The sequence below is a fragment of the Megalobrama amblycephala genome, linkage group LG1, assembly GCF_018812025.1.
Source record: "Megalobrama amblycephala isolate DHTTF-2021 linkage group LG1, ASM1881202v1, whole genome shotgun sequence".
Taxonomy (NCBI): domain Eukaryota; kingdom Metazoa; phylum Chordata; class Actinopteri; order Cypriniformes; family Xenocyprididae; genus Megalobrama; species Megalobrama amblycephala.
The window spans coordinates 27,292,538-27,318,614 of NC_063044.1; the positions used below are offsets into that span (position 1 = coordinate 27,292,538).

General features: G+C 36.3%; 1 protein-coding gene across 2 annotated transcripts; it reads right to left on the reverse strand.

Moving 5' to 3' along the window:
• Positions 1–809: 809 nt before the first annotated feature.
• Positions 810–25,713, reverse strand: nptx2a (neuronal pentraxin 2a). 2 transcript variants are annotated; one of them, XM_048187150.1, is made up of 5 exons: positions 24,832–25,713; positions 23,335–23,548; positions 15,326–15,570; positions 9,760–9,939; positions 810–5,550 (listed from the first exon to the last, which is right to left on the reverse strand). In XM_048187150.1, the coding sequence occupies exons 1-5, from the start codon at positions 25,264–25,266 to the stop codon at positions 5,323–5,325; spliced, it is 1,302 nt and encodes a 433-aa protein (XP_048043107.1). In that variant the 5' UTR covers positions 25,267–25,713; the 3' UTR covers positions 810–5,322. The 2 variants fall into 2 exon arrangements, with proteins under 2 accessions (XP_048043107.1, XP_048043097.1); XM_048187140.1 differs by having other exon boundaries at positions 23,335–23,551; positions 24,832–25,711.
• Positions 25,714–26,077: the final 364 nt, after the last annotated feature.

Below are 26,077 nucleotides of genomic sequence, written 5' to 3' on the forward strand. Positions count from 1 at the left end.
CTACTATAACCCTCAAAATGGATCTTTACAAAGTGTTCGTCATGCATGCGTCGGATTATGTGAGTAGTGTATACTGTTATATTGTTTACATTGATTATGAATGAGTTTGAGGCTATGCTGCTTGGGTAAAGCTAACATTACACACTGTTGGAGAGATTTATAAAGAATGAAGTTGTGTTTATGCATTATACAGACTGCAAGTGTTTAAAAATGAAAATAGCGACGGCTCTCTTGTCTCCGTGAATACAGTAATAAACGATGGTAACTTTAACCACATTTAACAGTACATTAGCAACATGCTAACGAAACATTTAGAAAGACAATTTACAAATATCACTAAAAATATCATGATATCATGGATCATGTCAGTTATTATTGCTCCATCTGCCATTTTTCGTTGTTGTTCTTGCTTGCTTACCTAGTCTGATGATTCAGACGTTGATCCAGACGTTTTGCCCTTGTCTAATGCCTTTCATAATGATAATGTTGGGACCGTGGGCTGGCATATGCAAATATTGGGGCGTACACCCCGACTGTTACGTAACAGTCGGTGTTATGTTGAGATTCGCCTGTTCTTCAGAGGTCTTTTAAACAAATGAGATTTATATAAGAAGGAGGAAACAATGGAGTTTGAGACTCACTGTATGTCATTTCTATGTACTGAACTCTTGTTATTCAACTATGGCAAGATAAATTCAATTTTTCATTCGAGGGCACCTTTAAACAAATCCTAACGAATCACGAGAGATTCATTGACTGCAAGTATGTTCAAACTGTCAAAGATTCAAATATTCCCCGAGGCAGAAATCTGATGTGTGGTTTTCAGAATCATTTATTGGTTGAAGAAGGACATTCAACTGTTCCTCCATGCTGAACAACAAAACAAGGTTGCTCTGTATGCGAGGAAAGAGAGATTTCACATTAAACCCATTTTTTTCAGCAGTTATTTTCCTCGGTTTAACATTTCACACCATGGTCTTACATTAGGTGTTGAATCCTTGAAAAACCCAGAAAGCACAGTTGGTGCTCAGAAAAGGCCATTCATTTTTGGACAAAAATATCATGTTACATTCTGAAACAAAATCAGATCAGGTTATAAACAATCATTTTGCCCTAATGCTGCCTTCAAGTCCTCCTGGGACGTTTCATTGTGTGTTTGGTAATTGGTCAGAATAACATGTTCTCATTAGACAATTTGAAGTTTCTTTCTCTCTTTCAATTCCCGATAAAGACAGGAAACTAATGAAGAGCAAATGATGCACATTAGGTGTCTAATTGATGCTTCATCTGTTCACTCCTGTGCTGCCACAGAGAATGATGGGAATTTAGCATCAGATGGGAATACATCGGCCAAACTTTATTGCTATTCTTCATCAACAAAATTATGCACATGCAGTGCAGACAACATTTACAATTACTTATCATGGCCAACATAAATTAGCTTCCGCCATGATTCTTAAATTTACACTCACTGCAAATTAGGAGGTTCCCATTGCGACATCATTGTACATCACTCAGCATATGATGATTCATCAGGACCTGAAGGCAGCATAACAGCTCAAAATTCATTTACATAAGAGGTTTTGTTTCTCTAAGTACATTTATGACACAAAATAGCAGTAGATTACATTCAAATGAAAGAAACTGAGTATTCAAACGTGTTTTATATCATTCCAGTGCATTTCAGTAGAGCAGTAGAGCTCTAGTAGCCCAAATACAAACACGTGTCAACAAGGGAAACACACTAATGCATTATTAGTGTCTATTGTGTAAGAACGCTGCACCACGGTGAATTTCACAGACTTTGATCTGGCCTTTGTGCACAACAAGTTGAAAGATGAAATGAAAACATCCACGTAACACAGCGAGACGGAGTGAGACCGACAGGCCCAGCGGTGCATTTGAATGTGAGAACACAGAAAAGATGCAGAGGACCACATTTACATAAAGTGTCCCATATCTATTGCACTGCTCTACTTCAACACAAATGTACAATTTGAAGAAGTCGTCATTAATAGATCAAGCACAAATAAAATCAGTAAAGAATCTCACGAAAACATATCCAGGTCATAACAGCCTGTTTTCAGGACCTTTACTATTTTTTTCTTCTCCTTCTTTTTTTGGGTGTCATTATTTTTATATTAAGCACATTTCCCATTTTCAGACATTTTACTTTACTTTTGATTTTTTTTTGTTTGTAATTCTCATTATCAAGGGTGACTCACTTTATTGGAATTATTTTAATACTGTTTTTATCAGACACTGATTGGTCTGTGCAGTGCAGCATTAAACCGAACATGCCTATAATTCATAGGCTGCATCCAAAATCGCAAACTTCCGTACTATATACTAGGCAAAAAAGTAGTGTCTGAATTCACAGTACTCATAAACGAGTAGGCAAAAAGTACCCGGATGACCTACTATTTCCGGCGAGATTCTGAAGTGTGCATACTTTACTATCCTGTGAGGCCAACGGGAGAGGATTTAGGAAGGGCAGTAAAGCGACGCAACTGACACTGATAGGTCACATGATAATGACAGCATGGCAGATGTAGTATGTTCGGTTTACATTCATACTACACTCATTCATACTTTATAGAACAAAGTAAATACTTATTCAGTGTTTCCCTGCATAGAGAATTACGAGGCGGCCGCCTCCGTCAAATTTTGTGCCGCCACTAGCTGTTGACAAAACTCAGGCCAGATACCCCTTTTCCACCTACATGGTTCTGTTGCGAGGAACTGTGTTTTCGTGATGCGCAGATCGCGGTTATATCCGTGGATACTGTGGATAATCCACGTGTCAGGCAGGCCAAGTAATAAAAAAATAACATTCCAATTAATTGCGGGTTGATGAGAGATAAATCATTTATGTGTTGATTTTAATAAAGACAACGAACGTGCTTCACTCTTTTACTTTCGTTTTCAACTGAACGTATTTCTCTTCAGGGAAAACCAATCAAGGAAAACATGTGCCTACAGCACCCCCTAATGGTCATTATATAAAACGCAAAGGAAAAACCCTACATGGGATATTGCTTTATAACTTAACAGCTTTAACTAAAACTTTACACAAGTTTAACTAACAGAAATTATTCTGATAAGTGTGTTTTTTCAACAATGATGTAATGAAACTGTGACAATTTAAGTTTGAAGGGAGTAAAGAAATGTAATTCTAGATCTCTAAATCAGAGAATATCATCGGGCAGTTGGCCACAGACTTTTTCTTTGTTCAGTTTGGACACTGAACATGGCTTGGAGCTCTTTATTTTGAACAAAGTGCACCAGATTAATGAATTTATCTTTAAAATGTACAAATGGAATGCCCCGGAACCCCCTAGAGGGATTAAGGATTTTACCACCTCTGCCTTGTTTTGATCCAGGAAAAAACCCTGTTATTCAAAATAAGTACCTACTTGAGAGTATGCAATTTCAGACTCCCCAGTCTGAGGACATGAACAGCTTTGAGTAAGAACATCACGTGTTGTCATCTCGTAATTATGACATGGTGTAAATGCAGAATATGTCCTTGTTTGTTTCTATATTGCTGTCACCTGTGTCTAGTTTAGTTCCTTTGTTTGCCCTGTGTATTTATGCTACCTTCAGTGCTATCGGAAATTTGATAATTCCCACGTATGAAGTCGAAATGGGAGGGCTTTCATGTGTAATTTTTACCTAGGAAACTCGTATTTACGATAATTCCGAGAGCATGTGAAGGCAGCATCATACCCACAGTTTACTTCAGTCCCTTGTCAGTTATCATTTACATGCAGTGTGGTCCTTTGTTTCTTGTCTTTACCCCATTTATTCCAAGGTGTTTTGTTTAATAAATAAAGTTTTAAACACCAAAACACCATGTCTACTCTACACCGGACGTGAACGGTGCGGTGCGGTGCGATGCGACAAAAGCAAACAAACTTCAAAATGAAGAGCAAACTTCTTCGTCTTCATACTGTGTGCGCTAACAATGCCTTGTATATATATATATATATATATATATATATATATATATATATATATATATATATATATACGGAAATGCTTAATTGTCATGAAAATAATTTTACAATGAAAAAAATGTGCTTAATAAAATTTAAAGTAACAGGCTTAACTTTCATATGCAAAATATCATTTCAAATTTTTTGTCCTTTTGATTTCAGAAGGAAAGATGGCCTGGGCATGTTTTCGACAGGTTTCGTGAGATACACCCATTTGTAGCATCAGACTGTCAGATAAATCATACTTCTCGACATTCATGCGCTTTAAACAAGTGCAAGCGCTTTCGACCTCATTAGTCAGTATTTCTTTGTTGCTTCGTTTAATCTCCACAGAAAATAGTCTCATTTTTCCCCCAGTGCTTTGTGCGAGGGTCTAAACAGGTAGTTAAAAAAAACCCTGACACAATAAAACATTATTTAAAAAAAATATAACACACATTCCCCGTATAGTGCTCATAGTTAATCTCATAACGCCATGTTCTGCACATGTCAAAATCCTTCATAAACATTTCATAGACACCACATTTTTACATTTGGAATTCATAAACTGAATGAAATCAAACAAGCTTCATAAGGAGAAGCCCTTCAGCCAGACCGTCCTGTCCTGCAGCCAGACCATTCCCCTGGGGGCTTCTGAGAGCTGCGGGTCAGACCTCGGCAGCTTTGCTACTTTAAGGTTTCTGGATGGCAGATCTGCTCAAGATGGCAGAAGATTTAAAAAAATGTGAATGTTCCCTCAACTAATCTCTGGATCACAGACATAAAGACACTTCCGTCTGAATACCTCCCCGTATGGACAAAGTCACAGACTAGCTCCTTCATTCATGTTTCATAAAGCTCATGATGAAACTATGCAGTTTATTTTTTTTCCCTCAGTATTTGAAGGGCACCAACATATACACAACATAAAAGCTCAAAGCAAAAATCCATCTTTTACTGTAGATCTTAAAATACCCATGACTTTGTGGAGAGAAAATGTTTTGAAGGACGCAACACAGAGAAAAGCATATATATATATATATAATATCAACAAGAAAGTTTTGCTTCAGCTAGAGTCACAAATACTCTATTCTGACCTTGAATGTGCAGACTGATTTTTATTTATTTATTTTATTTTTCTTATTAATCACAGTCATTTTAGTTATTGGTCAGTCAGATAGCAAAGTCTCAACAAACATAAAGCAGAATAAAGGATGAAATAATCCATTATGTGAAAATATGTAAACATGTGTTTCTGTCTTTGTCTCTCTGTAAGTTGCCAGAGCAATATTGAGACACGTGTTACCTCTATAACGAGTACGCTTCCAAACTCACTGACGTGTCCTTAGGAATCAAAGAGTCGGTCTTCACAAATCTCCAATGCTGCTTTTGTGGCACCGCCAAATACCTCCACGTTGCCATCGACCCATGGCACCACGTTGCCAGGCATGTAGGCGGAGCAGTTGGCCATAGCAGAGATGTCTATAGGACGCAGGACTCTGTCCCACATGTTGAAGTGGCTTAACTCTCCTACGAAAGCTTGAGTGGCGTCAAATCTCCCACCTACGATGTCCTGCGGAATAACAGCACACTAGTCAAACACAAGTTGTGATTAGTGGTCAAATTGTTTACCCAGAATTTTTTAAAATATATTTTTACCTAGATTATTTTTATATACACATACTATGAATTCAGCCTTGCTGAATAAAAATTTCAATTTTTTTTTTTTTTTTTCAAAAAACCCTTAAGACCCCACAACTTTTGATTGGTAGTCCTTTATGTGTAAGACAACTTGTAGAATCAGTAAAACCCTCTCAGAAAATTGTGTCTTTCATTTGTTCCTTAAATTCTTTCACATCTCCTTTACAGCACTACAGCTAAAGTCTTACACAATGCCTGAGAAACCGTTGTGTTTCTGAGTGTCCTGCCATGTGGGTCGTGCTTTTAAGTTAATCATAGGCAGTTTCCACCTGGTATTAAGATGTGGACGATGCTAAATGCAGGCGTAAACAGGGTCTAAAATGTATTGAGCTTGTCCACTTTCAACCACTTCCAGAGGTAGTTGAAAATGCATTCGAATGGATTGCTGGAATGGATGTGGTTGAATACATTTGAACAGCCACAAAAGACACCCTACTCTTCATCTACTGACCGAATGCGTAAACTTTATGGGAAGAGCGCTAGCCAGACGGGATTTAAACTTTGTCAGCTAAAGACGCAAGTTTGTTTTTTGTTTTCCCGCCCATAGACCCTTCCCTCAAAGAAATCAGGACAGGAGTGGTTGAAAGTGGACAAAAGAGACAGATTAAAATACAAGGTGTAACAGGAATGTGCCTGCCTCGTCTACTTGTGATCAGATCGACCAAAATTATTCTGAATACACTTCCTGTTAAGATCAATTAACCCTTAAATGCATACCTCAGGTATTTAGTGACCCGGGACGTCATTTACTACCCTCCTCCTCATTCATTTTTTAAAGTTAGACATCAACCTTCTTGGTATTCCTCAATCAATTCATTATAAAGAATATAACAAAAAAAAAAAAAAAATCATAAAACTATAAAAGAATGCCTATTTTTGTATTCATTTTTTGTAGAAATTGTATAGGGTCGCTAACGACCCGAGGTGTGTATGAGTGTACGTATAATTTTTCTGCACAACAATAATTGAATCTTAGATGACTGAATAAGTGTAATTCACTTTTATTCCACAAGGTGACAATGTCTGATACACAATGCTGAAGTGACGACTCTTTCAGACAGAAAATGAAATTTACTGCAGAGCGAGTACTGAACGCAATCAAATATGACTGTAACTGTTACTGGATGGATCTGATGAAGCTGTTAGCAATCAAAATATTGATTTTGAAGATGTTGAAAATTGTATAGTTTTGAGAATACGTTTGAGATTGCGAATGGGCTTCTATTTGTCGCGACCTCAAACATAAAAATAGCCTATTATTTGCTGAAATTTACTGGGAAATGAGCTCTGATGAGGACAGTGATGATGGCATAAAACATCTGCTCAAACTGAGCCCTTTCAAGCTCCAAAAGGTAACAAAATATAATTTATTTTATTCTTCTGTAACTGTTACTCTAATATCAGAGGAGTTTTATATTATCACGACAGGTAGAGATCCTTCCGTGTTAGATATAGATCCGGGTCGATAAAGACCCGAATATGTAAGAATGATTGGCGAAACAGTCATGCATTTAAGGGTTAATCAACTAATCACTGGGTTATTACTGTGGAAACTGATCCTAAAAAGTGCATATTCTGGAGTATTATTTTACAGTAATTATTCACTACAGATCAACGGCGGTTTCCTCCATTGTGTCCCAACAGACATGATCATAAAATGCCTTGCTAAATGCAAGTCTGAGTTTGATTGCTTAGAACTATATAATATCACATCTTTCCTCAATAGGGCGTTACACACCAAATGTAATACTCAGGAGAGGGTTTTTGCTCAAAACCCTAACCATAAGCATTTGAGTAAAGTGTAATTTACACTTTAGAGTTGTTTGGCCAATTTGCACATGCGGAATTCAGTCATTTCAACAGGAATCCTGCAATTTCATATAATTGTTCAGGCAACCTGAAAATTGGTTAATTTTGAAAACATTTAGCGTTGCAAAATTCAGTGTTTTGAAAAGTTATCAGCAACTGGGACCCAGAAGATCTGATCCAAACCCTAGTGAGCTGCCTCGCTATCTACTGTCTACTTAGGATTAGCAGCTAACCATCTAATGCTAACTGATGGGACCTTATCGGTGACTACACTGAAATCCTCTTCATGGGACATTTTGCTGAGACTTGAAGTTAGTTAAAATGTCAACATACTTTGTAGCTAGCTGTCTGAATAAAAACACATTTGGTTTATTTAAATAAAACTCCAAAATCACTCAAGCGGTGAGCAGGAACTGAAAAAGCTGGAATGGTGCTTGAGATAAGTGATTAAAAACACATCAAATTCAGAGTGTAAAATCCTGTATATTTGCTAAAATACATAGTTTATTCCAGATTTTTGATGCTTTGGCTGCAGTGGTACTATTTTCAATGGTGGAGAAAAAAAAAAATACACAAACTAACTGCTTTTTTTTTAAGAATGTGTAGCTTAACTAGTAAAGTATGCCAAGTAATGCCAAGGACAATCATCAGGGGACTGAATAAAATGGATTGTAAATGGTTCTTTAGATTTTAAAATGTTCTTCAAACTAAGAAATTAATGGTTGTTTTAATAACTGTTCACTGAAAGCTTTTTTTTTTTGGTTCTTCTATGGAAATTTGGGCACCCCCATTTGGAACCTTTTTTTTTTTTAAGATTTTTTATTTTTATTTTTATTTTTTTATTAGGAATATGTACTCAAGCAAGGTTTAAAACACAATTAATATTCAGCAAGACTGCACTGACACTATTAAATGAGAACAAAACTTGAGCTGAATTAAGCTACTAACTTTGCAACAAGGTCATTGTTATTGAACTGAACTGAATGAAAATTGAACTGACTTGAGTAGAATAATTACACTTTTCTCTTCTGTAGAGCTACTTATAGCTGAACTTGAACTTGTTTCATAATTGATGAACTTTGCAACACTGACAACTGAACTGAAACAACATTGAACAAGTTGAGCTAAACAATTGATATTCTCTGAATTGAATTTGTTTCATTATTAATTAATTTTATAACATTTAAGGGTTAGATCACCCCAAAATTAAAATACTGTCATTAATTACTCACACTCATGTTGTTCTACACCCGTAAGACTTTCGTTCATTTCCGGAACACAAATTACAGATATTTTAATAAATGTAATTTCGGGAGGAGTACGCCCATCTAATCTTCCAATTAATACCAAGGTTTAAAACCAGCATCTTACCTCTTCCTGTTGTTAGTTCTTTTGGCATCCCTCCTCCTCCCCTTCTCCTCCTTTTGTACTAATTTTGCCTGTTATAGGGGGGCAATCGGAGCTCGAGTAGGATATTCTTTCCGAGCCCCTCTATAGCAGACAGGAAGCCAAATCTGTTTACCACTTACGCTAAGATTTTATGAGCACACAAACTCGTGAAATTAAATTTAAGAGATTTCTGTCCCTCTATTGACAGCTATGCAACTACCACTTCCAAACTCCAGAAAGGTAGTAAAGACATCATTAAAGTCACCCATGTGACTCCAGTGGTCTAACTTCACTTTTATGAAGAAATGTGAGTGCTTTGTTTGCGCAAAAAAAAACAAAAAAACATGCACATGTTGTGTTGACGCAAGAGCAGATGTCTTCATTTGTGTTCTGAAGATGATCGAAAGTCTTACAGGTTTGGAATGACATGAGGGTGAGTAATTAATGACATAATTTTCATTTTTGGGTGAACTAACCCTTTAACACTGTTATTTTCCTGTTTATTCCTGTGAAGTTGCTTTGAAACAATCTGCATTGTATAAAGCACTATATAAATAAATGTGACTTGACCCAGCTAAGAGCTCTATTATTCTATCACTTTTAGCTATTTAGGTCACAGATTGTGCCTTTCCAAGCTCAGTTAAGCACTGCGAATACTCTCAATTATCAGAGCAGCTCAGTGTAGGTGACCAGCAGATTATGCATCACATGTAGATTTCGTGTGCCTGCTAACTGTGTCACATGTAATACTTCTCTCAAGAAGTCCCTGAGCTCTCAGTGCTGCTGAGAGGTGACGTCTTCTCGTCATCGCGTGTGAAGACTTATTATTATCATTGCGTGTGTTCCTCGTGAGGGATCAGCTCTTTTATGTCCTCTCTCTCACCTGTTCTTGGCCGAGGATAATGACTCCTCCAGGTTTAATTGGGTGCCAGGGGGCCAAGTTCTCTCCGGTCCCTAGTCTCTCTCCATCCTGATAAGCCTCCCAGAAGCCATCTCTGGTTGTCCAGGTGATGCAGATGTGATGCCAGCGCCCGTCACTCACGGAGAGGGGAAGCTGAGCGACCTGTGACAGAAAGCCATTGGGGGTTATTACTATGCAAACACAGTAATTATTCACTATAGATAAACGATGGTTTCCAACGTTCTTATGCAGTAGGGTGTCATTTGTGGCTGCTAAGGTTGTTCTGGATGGTTGTCCAATGTCAAAAGAGTCCATAACTCAAGCCTCTACAATATACCGGTCCTTAGACATGGCTTCAGTCCTTCCTTAAATGCAAGTCTATGAGTCTGATTGCTTAGAACTGTAATTGTAGGGCAAAACAGTTCCCTACATAGATTTCGCAACCCGTTACTTTCTTGTTTAATAAAGTTGCCTTGAAACATTCTGTATTGTATAGAGTGGTAAATAAATAAATGTTACTTAACTTGACTTGACAATAGACAATTTGATATGAATGCACCTTAAGTGTGCTCAAATTGAATAGTATTTCATTTTTCCACAATGAAATTCAAAGATCAAGTCAGTAAAATGAATCTTTCACTGCTGCATACAGGTTAAGTTACACACAACACAACTTGTGTAAAGAAAGCTTATAATGAGGTGCATATAGCAACCACTATAGTGCATGTTTATAACACAGACAGAGCATCAAATCATTCATGAACGGCCATCACTATTACTCGCGCACCACAATCTCTTCTAGCGGTTTCATTCTCTGCATTGGTCTTTGAATAATTTCTTCTACGTACACAGGGTTTAAAATATTGGGGTACAATAAATTACACTTTTCATTAGGACAAGAACAAAACGCACATTGTACCCAGTTTCAAAAAATTGTTTGGTGTGTTTCAATTCAAAATTTAGGGGGGCGAGAGGGAGGACCAAGCTATATGTCCACCAAAGCATTTTTTCCAAGGCTAGCATGTTTTTCCAGTTGTTTTCATTGGGAGAGCTGCGTTTTTAAAATTCCAGGAGTGTAACGAGGAATGAGTGCTCTGCATTTTTTCCGGTTGCTGAGAGTTAAAGAATGTTCAACTTTGTGTAAAACGCAGTGCTCATCACTGTCACTTTGTATCCAGCCGACCAATCAGAGTGCAGGAGGGGTGGGACAAATATAACACCAACCAATCTCCACATTCTGCTGTACAACATCAACAGATGACAAGAAGAAGCATAATAATGGAACAAAATAATTTAAAACAAGAGCTAGAGCAAATACTTTACATTGTATTGACATTTTTATATAGAAAAAGTACAGAAACAAACTATCTGTGAAATGAGATACCAGTAACACTTCCGCGGATATTCTGTATAATAACAAGCAAAGTGTCTCAAATGATAAAAACACTCCCAAGCGCCCCCAGCTAGGTGTTTTCAACAGAGCGCCTACCGTTTTCAACTGGCTAAAAACACTTTGGTGGACACATGACCTAAGGAAGGAAATAGAGTGTCTCGATGAATCATCATAACATAAACTCCCTGCTATAAAGTTGTATCTGACACTTTACAAACTTTAAAATAATTTATATATTTAAACTGCAAGCTAGACACACATTGAGTTTGACATCTACTGCTCCTTGAGACCAAGGCTTTAATGCACTTAAGTGGAGAAGTATAAACATAACATTCAGACAGAAGTAACGAAGCACTGAGGTGTGATGTATTCACTGGAGTGAGAAAAAGCACTGAAGACACACTCGACAGGTAATCAGATTCGGCATGGCAGCATCTCTCTCGATCCTCGTCACTTTCTTGTTCTTTCCTGCTTGACGTACACACACACACACACACATGCGTACACGCACACACTGTACATGTATAATGCATGTTGTGCAGGGCTGTGGGGCAAGATGCCTCTCTCAATAAGCGAGATGCCAAACTGACACTTCCTGAGTGAGGTATCGGGGGAATTAGCAGGGCAGCAGAGCTCATTCGTTCTCTCGCTCTCTCAAGACCCTCAGGTTACACTCAACAAAAACCAGCAACAGCAATACCTCACGATCTCCTCCACAAGGATCCAGAGATACCGCATCCATGGTTACTGAGACATGCTAACCTCATTTACGGATGAGATACTGGAAGCTAATTTTCCCCAAAGAAAAGAAGCTCAGTTTCATATTCTTGATTTAGAACCACGAAGGACATATTTAATTCATTTATGTGTGCTTTAATGCTAAACTTTGAAATCATCAGGGGTCTTGTGCAACAACAGCCTCTGAAAACTAAGCTTCTAACACTGAATTTTATTAAAAGTGCATTGGGAAACATTTTGTGATGAAATAATTTTGTGTGTCTCTCTATGAAATGAGTTTGTTGCAATTTCTACAAAACAATCTAATTGCAAAAATCTCATTTCAAAGTCCTCATGCATTTTAAAAATACCTACCATGACAACATGACGAACTTTTTAGGTAATCTAATTAGCTTTAAGCCGTATTTGTTACATTCTGGTCACTAGATACATGTCTGTAAAATTATTTTCTTCAGTTCACCAGACGAAAAGTCTGATCACTTAAAAAAGTGCATTACTTATAATTTGAGGTGTGGGATGACTTGTGGGATGACTTGTGTGCTGACGTTTACCATTTAGAGTTTTTAAAAAACCTTTTAGTCCATCTAGCTAGTGGTCGACAAATATATTGCCAAGGCCCATTGGCAAATACGTCTGTTTGGCTGTTAAGTGTCTTAAACATTTTAAAGTGTGATATCATATACTGTATATTGTTTTTTATATTGGCATGTGGCTACCCTTCTCTCAAAGATACTGGCATCTGCCAGTAAATAAATATATTTATTGCTGCGTTTAACTCCACTTTTAGACATACACTCGCAAACTTCCCTAAGCACTTCCCCTCAGGTGAATCACCACTGGCGTCTTGAAATGTGTTCAACTTCGTCAAGTGGATGAGGGAAGTTTATTTGGACAGACCCTCGACCCCTCAATTTTGAAAGAGGGAGCTTGTCTACTAAATATGTACACTTCAGGCAGATCTATAGACCACAATGCAACATGATTGTGATGTCACAGCAGCAACTTGCAGTGCTTGCACTTAATTTATCCACAAGTAATCAAGGGTTTAGGCAGTTCCATTTAAACCCATTGCAATGGTTCTGCCAGTAGTGGACACTCATGCAACTCATGCAGATGGAGGGACGTTAGTGAGGGAAGGGCATAAAAAAAGTGGACTTAAATAGCCTATATCAGTTGACCACTACATCTAACTGTAGCAGCCATGACTCATCCATTTACCCCCTTTGGATTTATGAAGACAAGCAGAGCTTTGTTATAATTCTCCAAATTTGATCCTATATTTTTCACATCTTAAGCCCTGTTCACATGTCCAGAAACTCAACAAAGTTGAGAGCATTTTAACTTTAATCAAATGCTGGGCGATTCTGTGCAGCAACTACCAGCGGGAGTGAAGACAGTGGAGCTCATGTGACGAGTCTCTTCTCACCTACTGTAGATAAAATTAATCCTTGCAGTGCGCAATTTACAATTGATCAAATGATCAAAATATGTGGTCTCTAACTACATACAGGTTAAAAACTTTACTGTACTTATACTGTACTGTGTGGGCACATTAGTTGTTTTTAAATGACCCTGTGCAGAGCCAAATTAATTTTTAAAAGTACAAATATTCCATATAGTCTATCTCTATTAACATGAGGGCATGAAAACTACACAATAAATATAATACATTAAAAAAAAATTTGTTTAAAATAGTTTTAGATGGAATTTAATATCTTACTGCTCAGAACTGTTTAATTAGTATTTGATCTTCAAGCCCCTTCATGTAAATGCATTAAAACAGAAATCAGGCTGTGAAAACATTTTATTTGAAGAACCTTTAAAGACCATTTTGAATTAACTACCATTAATCATATTTAGACAAGTGTTATTACCATGACAAAAAACACAATATAATTCCAGATTTTAATGTGATGTCACCAAAATAATAATTTATGTAATGAGATTTGTATATTACCTTGGTATATATTGACTCCACTGTCAGAAAAAACAAATAGTGGTACAACAGCTTGTCACTGGGGCAGTAACCTTAAAATGATAACTTCACACCTTATCAGTCTCTAAAAGGTGAATTTGATGTGTACCCTTAAGATACTACTATTAAATTTTATGGGTAAATAAGGTACAAATATGTCCCTTTAAGAGTAAACTGCCCCAGTGACAAGCTGTTATACCCCTAAAGCAGAGCTCCAGACTGCGACTAAATGCTCGCATTTTGTGACCATTTTTCCTGCCAGTGCGATCAAAATTTATTAGCACTTGCGCTGGCGTGACCACCATAACGCTGCCCAACATCAAATGGCAAACGTAATGAAAGCGGAACAACTACTAACATTTGTGCTTTACAGACCATTTACCAGTTTGGACCAATGTCAGTGCAGTGCGAGCCGCGAGGCGTGCACTATTCATGATTCACGAGCCGATCTTGATCACGCGACACTGTTACTACACAGTGCTGGGAGATAAAAAAAAAAAAAAAAAGATAAAAAAAAAAGAAGTAAAAAAAACATTTGAATTTGCCACAGAATTAATAACATTGCTGCAAGATCTAAGAAGCATTCAGAAGCATTGAAAGAAGCATTCAAACTCGGTGCAGAGTTCTCTGTTATTAACCATAGATATCAGATCAAACAGCGCTGACGTGGAAACCAGGAGAAACATTGTGCCATGAATGAACAAGTTATAGGGGCTTTAAGTCCACAAATTAGCAACATTCACCATGGATTTAATGTAGTAACACTAACTGTAACCATAGAATTTTGGAAGGAATAGTAAAATGCTTTCATGTACTTTACACATTGTTTTCCAGCACTTCAAAACTCTAATATTATCATATTTAAATGTTATTTTTAATGTGATGACCAAAACATTATTTGTTCATCCTTCATAACCCCTATTTATAAAACTAAAAGTTTCAACATGTAGGAAAACTCACACTTAAAAATTAAAAAAGACATTAAATTACCATTGCAACCAGTAGGTGGCTGCATGCCATGTCCACTCCCTAATATACATTTTCAATTATTTGCTTTTTAATTATTATTAGACATTATGAATGAAAATGCTGCCCTCAAATGTTAATCTGGAGCCTTGCAAACTTAAAATAAAACTGCTCATTGTAATTTCTGTAAGTTAAGTCTATTTATTACTGAGGCATTTGTCAGTAATACAGTCAAAAAGGGGGGAAATGCGAATAACTGTGCTGCAGGTCAATTTAAATTTTCTGCTTGTGCTCCTAAAACTTTCAGTAAGGGGTTACAGTGCTTCTAGTAAAAAAAAACGTTAGTCTGGAGCCCTGCCCTAAAGGTACAAGTTTTACACATTTTGTTTTTCTGAGAGTGTTGGGGAATACCAGGGAAAGCTGATGTTCAATAAAAACCACGGATAGCTTTTCATCTGTAGCTCATAAAGGCTCACCTTATCATTGACGAGAAGCTCCATGGGGCTGTTTCCCCACTCTATCAGCACAATCTCATTGGCTTGTCCCGGGACACCGTAAGAGAAGGGGGTTCCGATTCCAGGACTGGCACTGGACTTGAGCCACATGCACACAGTGAAGGCGTACATCTCTGGCAGACTCTTCTTTATGCGGCCGTACAGATAGTTGGTGCGCAGCGGCAGAGACACCTTAAAGTCCTCTGGAGATTTGAATGCATTGTTACCTTTGAAGAGAATTGAGGGAGAGGTTTGCATTGAAAGAAAGGAAGATGCAAAGTGCTGACCAGAAATGGTGTTAATTTGATTTCAGCAAATTGAATTTGGGTAATGCTTTCAGGTTCAATTAATGAAATGAGCGATCCACATAGGCTCATGTAATTGTCCTAATATGGAATGACAGGCTGGGGCTGTGTAAGGTCAAATAATGATGTAGTTGCTGATGATGCATTGGTGTTAATCGTTCGTTAATCGTTCACTTTGCAAATGTGCTAGCGCTGCTCTGAATTCTGAATGCAGCAGGACAAATTGTCCATCCAATGCTAACAGATGGGGCCTGCATAAATCCCACATCCAAAAAGGCCAAAAGGAGTGACAAAGGCAAACAAATGATTGTAAATAGCAAGTTCATTTACATGCAGACATTCTCCCACCAACTAAAACTGCCTACAAAATCTGCCACAGTGTTTCCTTTGTTTCATCCTACAACATTTTCAACATAAAAACAGCCCAAATGCAGTGAAGCATTAGTTAAAGGTTTCCCCTAGCGCCGTGTTAAGCGCTGGTCAAGTGTTCAAAGTTTCAACGCTGACCTTTCGAAGTGCAGCCAATGATTTCCAAGCACTCTGCATGATGTATGCTATTTCTGTCTTTGCAATGACTGCACCTGAGTTGAATTTTACACATTTATTTACGATACAGTTAAAAAGTTTGGGTTCAGTAAGATTTTTATATTTTTAAAAGGTGTTTATAATGTTACAAAAGATTTCTATATCAAATAAATGCTGTTCTTTTGAACTTTCTATTCATTAAATAATCATGAAAAAATTTATCATGATTTCTACAAAAATATTAAGCAGCACAAGTGCTTTAAACATTGATAATAATCAGAAATGTTTCTTGAACATCAAATCATCATATTAGATTGATTAAAAAAAAAATTCAGCTTTGATCTGAGGAATAAATTACATTTTAATATATATTACAATAGAAAATAGTTATTTTAAATTGTAATAATATTACTGTTTTACTGCATTATGATCAAATAATTGCTGCTTTGGTAAGCATAAGTATGGAAGCTTGTTTCTGCCACTAAATACAAAATAAAAAAGGTAATTGCGACTTATTTTACAATACATTACTGACATTATAAAGATTTGTGCAATTGCAAGTTATAAAGTCAGAATTGCGAGTTATAAAGTCAGAATTGTGTGATATAGTCAGAATTGCGAGCTGTGAGTTATGAAGTTGTGAGTTGCGATTTATGAAGTCAAAATTGCGAGTTGCGAGTTATAAAGTCAGAATTACATGATATAAAGTCAGAATTGCGAGTTAAAAAGTCCGAATTGTGTGATATAAAGTCAGAATTGCGAATTATAAAGTCAGAATTGCGAGTTGCGAGTTATAAAGTCAGAGTTGCGAGTTATAAAGTCAGAATTGTGTGATATAAAGTCAGAATTGCGAGTTATAAAGTCAGAATTGCGAATTATAAAGTCAGAATTGCGAGTTATAAAGTCAGAGTTGTGGGTTATAAAGCCAGAGTTGCAAATTATAAAGTCAGAATTGCGAGTTATAAAGTCAGAATTGTGTGATATAATGTCAGAATTGCGAGTTATAAAGTCAGAATTGTGTGATATAAAGTCAGAATTGCGAGTTATAAAGTCAGAATTGCAAGTTATAAAGTCAGAATTGTGTGATATAAAGTCAGAATTGCGAATTACGAAGTCAGAATTGCGAGTTGCGAGTTATAAAGTCAGAGTTGCGGGTTATAAAGCCAGAGTTGCAAATTATAAAGTCAGAATTGCATGATATAAAGTCAGAATTGCATGATATAAAGTCAGAATTGCGAGTTATAAAGTCAGAATTGTGTGATATAGTCAGAATTGCGAGCTGCGATTTATGAAGTCAAAATTGCGAGTTGCAAGTTATAAAGTCAGAATTACATGATATAAAGTCAGAATTGCGAGTTAAAAAGTCAGAATTGTGTGATATAAAGTCAGAATTGCGAATTATAAAGTCAGAATTGCGAGTTATAAAGTCAGAGTTGCGAGTTATAAAGTCAGAATTGTGTGATATAAAGTCAGAATTGCAAGTTATAAAGTCAGAATTGCGAATTATAAAGTCAGAATTGCGAGTTATAAAGTCAGAGTTGTGGGTTATAAAGCCAGAGTTGCAAATTATAAAGTCAGAATTGCGAGTTATAAAGTCAGAATTGCATGATATAAAGTCAGAATTGCATGATATAAAGTCAGAATTGCGTGATATAAAGTCAGAATTGCGAGTTATAAAGTCAGAATTGCGTGATATATAGTCAGAATTGCGAGTTATAAAGTCAGAATTGTGTGATATAAAGTCAGAATTGCGAGTTGTAAAGTCAGAATTACGAGTTATAAAGTCAGAATTGTGTGATATAATGTCAGAATTGCGAGTTATAAAGTCAGAATTGTGTGATATAAAGTCAGAATTGCGAGTTATAAAGTCAGAATTGTGTGATATAAAGTCAGAATTGCGAATTACGAAGTCAGAATTGCGAGTTGCGAGTTATAAAGTCAGAGTTGAGGGTTATAAAGCCAGAGTTGCAAATTATAAAGTCAGAATTGCGAGTTATAAAGTCAGAATTGTGTGATATAATGTCAGAATTGCGAGTTATAAAGTCAGAATTGTGTGATATAAAGTCAGAATTGCGAGTTATAAAGTCAGAATTGCAAGTTATAAAGTCAGAATTGTGTGATATAAAGTCAGAATTGCGAGTTATAAAGTCAGAATTGCAAGTTATAAAGTCAGATATAAAGTCAGAGTTGTGGGTTATAAAGCCAGAGTTGCATGATATAAAGTCAGAATTGCGAGTTATAAAGTCAGAATTGCAAGTTATAAAGTCAGAATTGTGTGATATAAAGTCAGAATTGCAAGTTATAAAGTCAGAATTGTGTGATATAAAGTCAGAGTTGTGGGTTATAAAGCCAGAGTTGCATGATATAAAGTCAGAATTGCGAGTTATAAAGTCAGAATTGTGTGATATAAAGTCAGAATTGCGAGTTATAAAGTCAGAATTGCAAGTTATAAAGTCAGAATTGTGTGATATAAAGTCAGAATTGCGAATTACGAAGTCAGAATTGCGAGTTGCGAGTTATAAAGTCAGAGTTGCGGGTTATAAAGCCAGAGTTGCAAATTATAAAGTCAGAATTGCATGATATAAAGTCAGAATTGCATGATATAAAGTCAGAATTGCGAGTTATAAAGTCAGAATTGTGTGATATAGTCAGAATTGCGAGCTGCGATTTATGAAGTCAAAATTGCGAGTTGCAAGTTATAAAGTCAGAATTACATGATATAAAGTCAGAATTGCGAGTTAAAAAGTCAGAATTGTGTGATATAAAGTCAGAATTGCGAATTATAAAGTCAGAATTGCGAGTTATAAAGTCAGAGTTGCGAGTTATAAAGTCAGAATTGTGTGATATAAAGTCAGAATTGCAAGTTATAAAGTCAGAATTGCGAATTATAAAGTCAGAATTGCGAGTTATAAAGTCAGAGTTGTGGGTTATAAAGCCAGAGTTGCAAATTATAAAGTCAGAATTGCGAGTTATAAAGTCAGAATTGCATGATATAAAGTCAGAATTGCATGATATAAAGTCAGAATTGCGTGATATAAAGTCAGAATTGCGAGTTATAAAGTCAGAATTGCGTGATATATAGTCAGAATTGCGAGTTATAAAGTCAGAATTGTGTGATATAAAGTCAGAATTGCGAGTTGTAAAGTCAGAATTGCGAGTTATAAAGTCAGAATTGTGTGATATAATGTCAGAATTGCGAGTTATAAAGTCAGAATTGTGTGATATAAAGTCAGAATTGCGAGTTATAAAGTCAGAATTGTGTGATATAAAGTCAGAATTGCGAATTACGAAGTCAGAATTGCGAGTTGCGAGTTATAAAGTCAGAGTTGCGGGTTATAAAGCCAGAGTTGCAAATTATAAAGTCAGAATTGCGAGTTATAAAGTCAGAATTGTGTGATATAATGTCAGAATTGCGAGTTATAAAGTCAGAATTGTGTGATATAAAGTCAGAATTGCGAGTTATAAAGTCAGAATTGCAAGTTATAAAGTCAGAATTGTGTGATATAAAGTCAGAATTGCGAGTTATAAAGTCAGAATTGCAAGTTATAAAGTCAGAATTGTGTGATATAAAGTCAGAGTTGTGGGTTATAAAGCCAGAGTTGCAAATTATAAAGTCAGAATTGCGAGTTATAAAGTCAGAATTGTGTGATATAATGTCAGAATTGCGAGTTATAAAGTCAGAATTGTGTGATATAAAGTCAGAATTGCGAGTTATAAAGTCAGAATTGTGAGTTATAAAGTCAGAATTGCGTCATATAAAGTCAGAATTGCGTGTTATAAAGTCAGAATTGTGAGTTATAAAGTCAGAATTGGGAGTTATAAAGTCAGAAATGGGAGTTATAAAGTCAGAATTGCAAATTATAAAGTCAGAATTGCGAGTTATAAAGTCAGAATTGCGAGTTATAAAGTCAGAATTGCGTGATATAAAGCCAAAATTGCGTGTTATAAAGTCAGAATTGCGTGATATAAAGTCAGAATTGCGTGTTATAAAGTCAGAATTGCGTCATATAAAGTCAGAATTGCGTGTTATAAAGTCAGAATTGGGAGTTATAAAGTCAGAATTGTGTGATATAAAGTCAGAATTGCGTGATATAAAGTCAGAATTGCGAGTTATAAAGTCAGAATTGCGTGATATATAGTCAGAATTGCGAGTTATAAAGTCAGAATTGTGTGATATAAAGTCAGAATTGCGAGTTATAAAGTCAGAATTGCGAGTTGTAAAGTCAGAATTGCGAGTTATAAAGTCAGAATTGTGTGATATAATGTCAGAATTGCGAGTTATAAAGTCAGAATTGTGTGATATAAAGTCAGAATTGCGAGTTATAAAGTCAGAATTGTGTGATATAAAGTCAGAATTGCGAATTACGAAGTCAGAATTGCGAGTTGCGAGTTATAAAGTCAGAGTTGCGGGTTATAAAGCCAGAGTTGCAAATTATAAAGTCAGAATTGCATGATATAAAGTCAGAATTGCATGATATAAAGTCAGAATTGCGAGTTATAAAGTCAGAATTGTGTGATATAAAGTCAGAATTGCGAGTTATAAAGTCAGAATTGTGAGTTATAAAGTCAGAATTGCGAGTTATAAAGTCAGAATTGCGTGATATAAAGCCAAAATTGCGTGTTATAAAGTCAGAATTGCGTGATATAAAGTCAGAATTGCGTGTTATAAAGTCAGAATTGCGTCATATAAAGTCAGAATTGCGTGTTATAAAGTCAGAATTGGGAGTTATAAAGTCAGAATTGGGAGTTATAAAGTCAGTATTGCGAGTTATAAAGTCAGAATTGTGTGATATAAAGTCAGAATTGCGAGGTATAAAGTCAGAATTGTGTGATATAAAGTCAGAATTGTGTGATATAAAGTCAGAATTGTGTGATATAAAGTCAGAATTGCGAGTTATAAAGTCAGAATTGTGTGATATAAAGTCAGAATTGCGAGGTATAAAGTCAGAATTGTGTGATATAAAGTCAGAATTGCGTGTTATAAAGTCAGAATTGCGAGTTATAAAGTCAGAATTGGGAGTTATAAAGTCAGTATTGCGTGTTATAAAGTCAGAATTGTGTGATATAAAGTCAGAATTGCGAGGTATAAAGTCAGAATTGTGTGATATAAAGTCAGAATTGTGTGATATAAAGTCAGAATTGCGAGTTATAAAGTCAGAATTGTGTGATATAAAGTCAGAATTGCGTGTTATAAAGTCAGAATTGCGAGTTATAAAGTCAGAATTGGGAGTTATAAAGTCAGTATTGCGTGTTATAAAGTCAGAATTGTGTGATATAAAGTCAGAATTGCGTGATATAAAGTCAGAATTGTGTTATAAAGTCAGAATTGTGTGATATAAAGTCAGAATTGCGAGTTATAAAGTCAGAATTGCAAGTTATAAAGTCAGAATTGCGAGTTGTAAAGTCAGAATTGCGAGTTATAAAGTCAGAATTGTGTGATATAAAGTCAGAATTGCGAGTTATAAAGTCAGAATTGTGTGATATAAAGTCAGAATTGCGAGTTATAAAGTCAGAATTGTGTGATATAAAGTCAGAATTACGTGATATAAAGTCAGAATTGTGTTATAAAGTCAGAATTGTGTGATATAAAGTCAGAATTGCGAGTTATAAAGTCAGAATTGCGAGTTATAAAGTCAGAATTGCGAGTTGTAAAGTCAGAATTGCGAGTTATAAAGTCAGAATTGTGTGATATAAAGTCAGAATTGTGTGATATAAAGTCAGAATTGCGAGATATAAAGTCAGAATTGTGTGATATAAAGTCAGAATTGCGTGTTATAAAGTCAGAATTGCGAGTTATAAAGTCAGAATTGGGAGTTATAAAGTCAGTATTGCGTGTTATAAAGTCAGAATTGTGTGATATAAAGTCAGAATTGCGTGATATAAAGTCAGAATTGTGTTATAAAGTCAGAATTGTGTGATATAAAGTCAGAATTGCGAGTTATAAAGTCAGAATTGCAAGTTATAAAGTCAGAATTGCGAGTTGTAAAGTCAGAATTGCGAGTTATAAAGTCAGAATTGTGTGATATAAAGTCAGAATTGCGAGTTATAAAGTCAGAATTGTGTGATATAAAGTCAGAATTGCGAGTTATAAGTCAGAATTGTGTGATATAAAGTCAGAATTGCGAGTTATAAAGTCAGAATTGTGTGATATAAAGTCAGAATTACGTGATATAAAGTCAGAATTGTGTTATAAAGTCAGAATTGTGTGATATAAAGTCAGAATTGCGAGTTATAAAGTCAGAATTGCGAGTTATAAAGTCAGAATTGCGAGTTGTAAAGTCAGAATTGCGAGTTATAAAGTCAGAATTGTGTGATATAAAGTCAGAATTGTGTGATATAAAGTCAGAATTGCGAGTTATAAAGTCAGAATTGTGTGATATAAAGTCAGAATTGCGAGTTATAAAGTCAGAATTGCGAGTTGTAAAGTCAGAATTGCGAGTTATAAAGTCAGAATTGTGTTATAAAGTCAGAATTGTGTGATATAAAGTCAGAATTGTGTGATATAAAGTCAGAATTGCGAATTATAAAGTCAGAATTGCGAGTTGTAAAGTCAGAATTGCAAGTTGTAAAGTCAGAATTGCGAGTTGTAAAGTCAGAATTGTGAGATAAAAAGTAACAATTAGCTTTTTTTAAATTTTGTATTTCATAGCAGAAACAAGCTTCCATACATAAGAGATGTCTTTCAAAAACAACAAAATCTTGCTGACCAGTATTATGTTTTTTTAAACAGTATTTTTTTTTTTAACTCATTTATTGTTTGCTTTTTTATTTTCAGTACTTTTTCTTTGCTGTCATGCAATGATCAAGGACAGCTTTTGTTCTGTAATATATCAAAACAATTGTCAGGACTTTTTTTCTCTTCTAAGCTCAAACGCATATTTTCACTGTGAATCAGTGTATACTTCATGCTTTTTTTTTTATAAGCTTGTTGCCCTTCGGTGGTGCTTTCTGCATGTTTTTTCATGTGGAGTTCAAAGCGGTGCATGGAACTTGCATTGAGCGTGAAAGGTTTTCGACTAGTCTTCCTATCCCATACTGAGGACCAGCAGGTTAAAAAAAAATGTTTGAACTGGTATGGCACTACATCAGTAAGAAAAAAAAGATGAATTCTGTCTCATTTGACATGACTGACTGAATAATTCATCAGTGAGAATGGCGTACTTTTCTCCAGCTCGGTGATCCTCTCCAGCAGTGAGTTGAGGGTGTTCTCTGTGCGCTGACGGTGAGCGGTTGTCTCGTTGTACAGCTGGCTCTTTTCCTCCTCAAGTTCGGCCACTCTGGTCAGCAGCTGGCTCTCCAGGTCACTCAGACGCCGCTTCAGCAGGTCTCTCAGCTCGCTGGGAAATGCTCCACCTGATGTGTTGGTACGCAGCTGCTGCTGCACGACAAAGGAAACCAAAATATTCATCTGCTTAAACTTGCCAGTGACTCATTCTGTTGTTGCCAAATATCATTCAAAAATAAAATTGCTGGGGATTTGTGAGATGCTGAATTAATGGTGAATGCTTTAAAGGAGTATACATTGGCTCATTCAGCTTAAATAGGTAGATTATTGATTGTTTTATTGGTCCAATTTAATAATAGATGTCTTTAACTACTGTCTATTCACATGATAAATATATAAATAAATGGTCATAACTTCATTAGGTGTCTTTACTATGTCCTCAAGTCAAAGAAAATAAATAAATAAAAAATAATTGTTTGATACAATGTGCTTATTGTGTTCATGTTGTATTATAAACCTTTTGCTGCTATTGTGTTGGGGTACGGGTAAGATTAGGGACAGGTTTGTGGGTAGATTTAAGGGTGAGCTATGGGTCAACAGTGTAAATATAGATGTTATTACAACAATTAATTACAGCTGTAATTACATGCAGGTATTTTTTTTTAATAAAAGTACAATAAGTGCATTGTATGAAATGATTAATTAAAGTAGTTAAAGATTAAAGCAATTAAATATAAAATGGGTCCATTTTATTTAACCAATAGGAGTTAAGTGATTCATGTAAAATTATTGTGTTTCATGTAGAGTTGCCGGGTTGGAAAATAGTATTCTTTATGAGCCAATAACCCTGAATCGTAGTTTTTCTTATTGATTGTGAATAGCCATCAATATATTGGTCAGGCTAATAAATAATTCATATCAACTTGGCAGTTTACATAAGTGGTGTGTCATTGGAGTAATACACCAAAATCTTCCAATAGCTTTGTCAATTGGTGCATTTAATTTAAGCACTTCTGTGTATCATTTGCTATTATTGTATTTTGCAACTATCCGCATTATACCGCATAAAACACACTGATTTTAAGTTCAATTACAAGAGCAAAGTTCTTTGCAATGTCGGTATTCTGAAAATAATTGCAGAACGTGTATCTGGTCACATCTAGCTCAATATTCATTTTTAATTAAACAAAAAAAAAAAAAAAAAAAAAAAAAAAAGAAAGAAAGAAAGAAAGCAAGTAAGAAACATGAATTCAAATAGGAAAAGTCCCTCCCTCCACATAACATGGCTCATTTGACCTTGTTTTGGCAGGCGTAAATCAAGCATTACTAATGAGCAAGACCAAATTTCACAGATCATTAGAGCTTTATTTTCCTTACAATTATCACAAATAGCTCTTAAGTGTCCATTATTACTCATAAGCGTAAACTCTTACCTCCAGGTTCTCCAGTCGGTCTTTCAGGCTCTGCATGGTCTTTCCCAGCTGCTCCACAGTTTCGGTGGGGTCACGCGGCAGATCGCCCATCGTGTTTTTACTATAATCCTTCCTGCGCGCGCTGCCTCGCGTCTTGGCTTCAGCCTCGCAGCGCGCGAGTTTGGAGTTGAGCTCTTTGATGGTGCCCTGCTGACTGACGATAGTTTCCTTCTGCTGCAGGATGGTCTCTCGAAGCTGGATGATAGTATTCCGTAACTCTTCCTCCTGCGGACTAGTGCTTTGGACCCGGTTGGTCGCTTCCACCGGGCAACTGAGGTCGGTGCCCGCGGGCACAGCCGTGCACACGAAGCGGTTTCCTTTCGCGCCACTCGCGCCAGCCACTTTCCCGCTCCCTGACGCGTATACAAACAGCAATGCCACGAAGAGAACTCTCATTACGACCGTTTCTCTCTTCAAAACGCATATAACGTGTGTCAGTTCAGTTAGTTGGACAAAAAATGACGCTTAGTGTCGAAAGAACGAAATTCCACAATAGAAACAGATCTTTGAAAATGTGTGTTATTTAAATAATAATGAAAACCGTTAGAGCTCCACGACAGAAATCACTCAAAAACAAGTGTAAGACCGAAACAACAGATATTTGCTGTAACTAGCATTGAAACCCAAAGCTTTTCCCAGTAAAACGCGCACTTCTGCTGTCTTCACACAGTCAGTAAATATGTAAAACAAACTGTTGGAGTCCTTCTTACAGACGCGTAAAACTGTCACTTTGACTAAATATCACTCAAAAACAAGTAGCTGTCCAAATGGAGAGCGATTTCCAGAGCTTTCTGCCGTTAAATTCCGACTGTCAGAGCTTTAACTCTCTTCACACACTCAGTGGTGCTGAACGGACAGCGGTGCTTTAACGGATTAATATAGAGACTCAGGCGCGCGCAGTTTGGCTCCGCTGGAGGAGCGCGCGCATTGACTGAGCCTCATCTACGTCACTTACTCGCGCTAGATGCGCGTCACGCTTGTAAATTATATTGTCGTGGCTCCATTCTGGTCTTCCGTGAATGTCGCGTTGGATAAACAGTGCGCTGACTAGATGCAGCTCTTTAATAAACCGCAAATCCAGCTAATAACTGCTTCTCAGCCAATTTAACCCTCATGTTATATTGAGATAATGTTCTTCAGCTCATATTTGGGGCCCAGAGGTGCTTCATACATCCACTAAAACCACCTTGACAACAGTTAAATACAC